Here is a 3,236-nt window from a genome sequence, read left to right on the forward strand (position 1 = left end):
AGCTTCGCTTATTTTGAAAGGTAGCTTTTTCTTCACAATGCTCTGCGATACCAACTTATAATCAAACGTATTCCAGTCCTGTCCCCAAATATTGACCGTTCCATGGTTTTTCTAAATTTAAAAAAATTAATTTAGATTTTTAGTCCGTAGTTATAAGTTATATTTTAATTTATTTATTATCCATTTAATTAGTTTTAGATTAGTTGCAAGTAACTCTTGTTGTTGAAAAATTACATCAGTAAATACCTAAACATGTGAATAAACTAATAAGAGGAAATCAAGTATCGTTTTTCTTTCGTTACATATATGTATGTATATTCCCTGAACATGACTCTGACAGATTCCTGGGACATGCATGGACTGTTCATAATGTAACTCATGTATGTCCCAGGAATATGCATGTACATCACATGAATGTTCCAGGCATATTCTGGGAATATCATTTTGCTATGTGGGTACACTGTCAGTTCTTTGGAAAGACGAAAGAATAAAGCATTTTTTCGCACAGAATAAACTAATAAGATGAAATAAAGGATCGTTTTTCTTTCGTTACATATATGTATGTATATTCCCTGAACATACCATATACATTCATTGAACATACACATGTACATTCACTGAACACACCATGTACATTCCCAGAAAATACACATGGAATGTTCATAATGTGACTCATGTATGTCCCAGGAATATGCATGTACATCACATGAATGTCCCAGGTATATTCTGGGAATATCATTTTGCTATGTGGGTAGTTTTTCATGGGCCGACGTTTAAGATATTTAAGTCATCCTCAGGGCTCTAAAAAGGAAAACGTTAGCCTTGAGGCTTAAGCTCAAGGCTAAAACCCTCTGTTTTCTTGCCTATTTAACCTTCTTCGCATCCGGTGTAGTTTCCAAGTTTCCCCATACTAGTCATCGACAAAAACCCACCCCATAGAAAAAGAAAGCTCGAAAATGTACCTGCTGCATCTTCTGCAAATGATCGTGCCGTTCCAGTATGCCTTGAATAAGAGCGACGTCGCCGCGGATCGATGCATGCACATCCTTCTCGGCCGCCAAGTCCAAAACATGCAAAGTGTTGACCACCACGCCGGAAATAATTCCAGAAAACGGCCGGTCGATTCGCTTCTTGCCGCGGCTCCATTTCCCCCCAATTTGGATCTGCGATTGGGTGTTAAACACTTGCAGCTGATTGCCTGAAACTCGAACTTTCAGTCAATTAGCCCAAGACGGGGCTCGATCGGTTTTACCGCCCGGGAAGCTGGACTGCACGTTGTAGTCGTCCACTTGTAGCGTCGAATTGTAGCCTTGTCGATGGAACTTGATCACGTGGTATTGGTTGTCATTGACTTTCACCGATATTTCGCCCAATGGGTGATCGTTCGTGCCCATGTTGTACACGGCAAACACGTTCCCTTCCACCTACAAAAATTTACATTCATTTTGTTGGGCTCACACTGCATTTCAATCGACTTCTTGGTGGCCTTGTGGTGCACACAGGCCTGGCCCTAGAGGACATTTGCCCAGTTTCCAAGGCAACTGTCGTTGTTTCACTACAATGCCTCGATAGAAAACGGGGATCAGACGGATTGCACCACGGAGCAACGGCCTTTTCGACCCATGTAGCATCATATATCGGGCATATATTTATACAATATTGGCAATTATTAGCCAATATTACTCCAATATTAGAATAGTTTTTTGACCAATATTGATGTATCTACAAATACAATATTGGCAAAATATTTTTAATTTTCAGTATTGCTTGAAGATTAACATGCAATATTGCATAGCAATACTATGCCAATTAAACGATTTCGATATAATTAATATCATATCATAGAATATTGTCTTAGTAGGTAATAATTATTAATAATATCTTACGGCGTGATTTATAATCAAAGTTAAATTGTTAGAGAAAAATAGAAACAAAAAACCGGTTGCAAATCTAATTGCGGCGTCTAAGGCTTATTTGTTATTATAGTTATAGTGATGTGTATCTTTTTGCCTACTCTTTTTAATATAATAAGTTCACAACTAAATAGTATATGTAAATACATGCTTTCATGTATATACATGAGGGCATGCATTTATAAACCTCTGAGCTTTATTCGAGTTTTGCTAATTTTGTAAGGTAAAATGAGGTTCCACCGCACCAATGCCGGGTCTTATTTGAACTGCTTTGAAACTAGTTACAAACTGTTATTCTAAAGCTTATTAAACATAATCTTTATATTTAAACTCGCACAATCCTAAAAATAAATAATTATGTAAATAAGATTTGTTGTATGCTACAATAACGAATGTAATCTAACAACTTACATAGAAAATTAAGTATAATCTCCATTTTTAGATAGTTTTGTTCTTTTTCTGTAAAAATATATACGTACTTGTAGAACATATACAAAGTCCGAATATTGTAGCACAATGTAATATCATTTTCAGGTCATCAAGATCGAAAAAATCGATGTATATAAAAAGGCAACTTGAGAAAGAAGTTAACAACTTTAACTCCAGCTATTGCTAAAAAGCATAAACCCAATTTTGGCAATTGTGAAAACACTAATTCTGAAAGCTTTGGGTTAGAACTTCAGAGTGATGAAGCTTCTAATGATGCCTTATATGTTAACCGGCCTAGATATCAGGAAATATATCGGATTTTCTCTGGCTAGTGCTGGAGATAGAGAGGATGGAAGAAAGTCCAGGCCGGTGAGTTTTTTTTCGTCTAATAATGGTTTCATACAAGTAGACAAATAGCCATTATTTGTTTTGTAATTTTAGTAAAATCTAACTGAGTTTATTTTATTTCTAGGAACCGATATCAGGACAAAAATAAGATGTGCGTGTGATAAAAAATGTTTGTTATTTAATTAATATATGTGGGTATTGTTCAATTAATATGTGCATTATTTAATATTCTGATTCCTCACAAAAAATAATTGAAAATAATATGTCATTGTTAGGGTTCCGCCAATATTGAAATGTGAATGTATGTATTTATTTTTAATTAAAATCGGATAATAAGATATAATAATGTTCTTATTATCCGATTTTAATTAAAAAGAAATATATACAGGGTTATTCACGGCACGGAAGTTTGCGGCTAAACCGTTCGATTTTTAAAAAGTATTATTTTATGAATTGTCCGACGCCTACCGAGCGCACATTTTACAAATATTTTTGTAATGTACAGGGTGTCCCAAAGGCTCTAAAGGTATCAAAGTTGCGTTTTTT

The 3,236-nt window shown here is 35.1% G+C and overlaps 1 protein-coding gene and 1 long non-coding RNA gene across 2 annotated transcripts in view; one reads left to right on the forward strand and one right to left on the reverse strand.

Annotated features, from left to right (window-relative positions):
* LOC109543132 (neurexin-1) overlaps positions 1-3,236 on the reverse strand; it is a gene marked incomplete in the record, with an annotated part of 81,435 nt that overhangs the window by 4,183 nt on the left and 74,016 nt on the right. The window contains 2 exon segments of the mRNA XM_048667825.1: positions 963-1,198; positions 1,253-1,424. Coding sequence (XP_048523782.1) covers positions 963-1,198; positions 1,253-1,424 — 408 coding nt within the window.
* LOC125504976 lies at positions 2,417-2,900 on the forward strand. The gene is made up of 2 exons (XR_007281854.1): positions 2,417-2,711; positions 2,815-2,900. It is a non-coding gene; the product is annotated as an uncharacterized LOC125504976 (long non-coding RNA).

This window comes from Dendroctonus ponderosae, unplaced genomic scaffold, assembly GCF_020466585.1.
Source record: "Dendroctonus ponderosae isolate FM_Combo_2020 unplaced genomic scaffold, Dpon_F_20191213v2 Dpon_F_20191213_6, whole genome shotgun sequence".
Classification (NCBI taxonomy): Eukaryota; Metazoa; Arthropoda; class Insecta; order Coleoptera; family Curculionidae; genus Dendroctonus; species Dendroctonus ponderosae.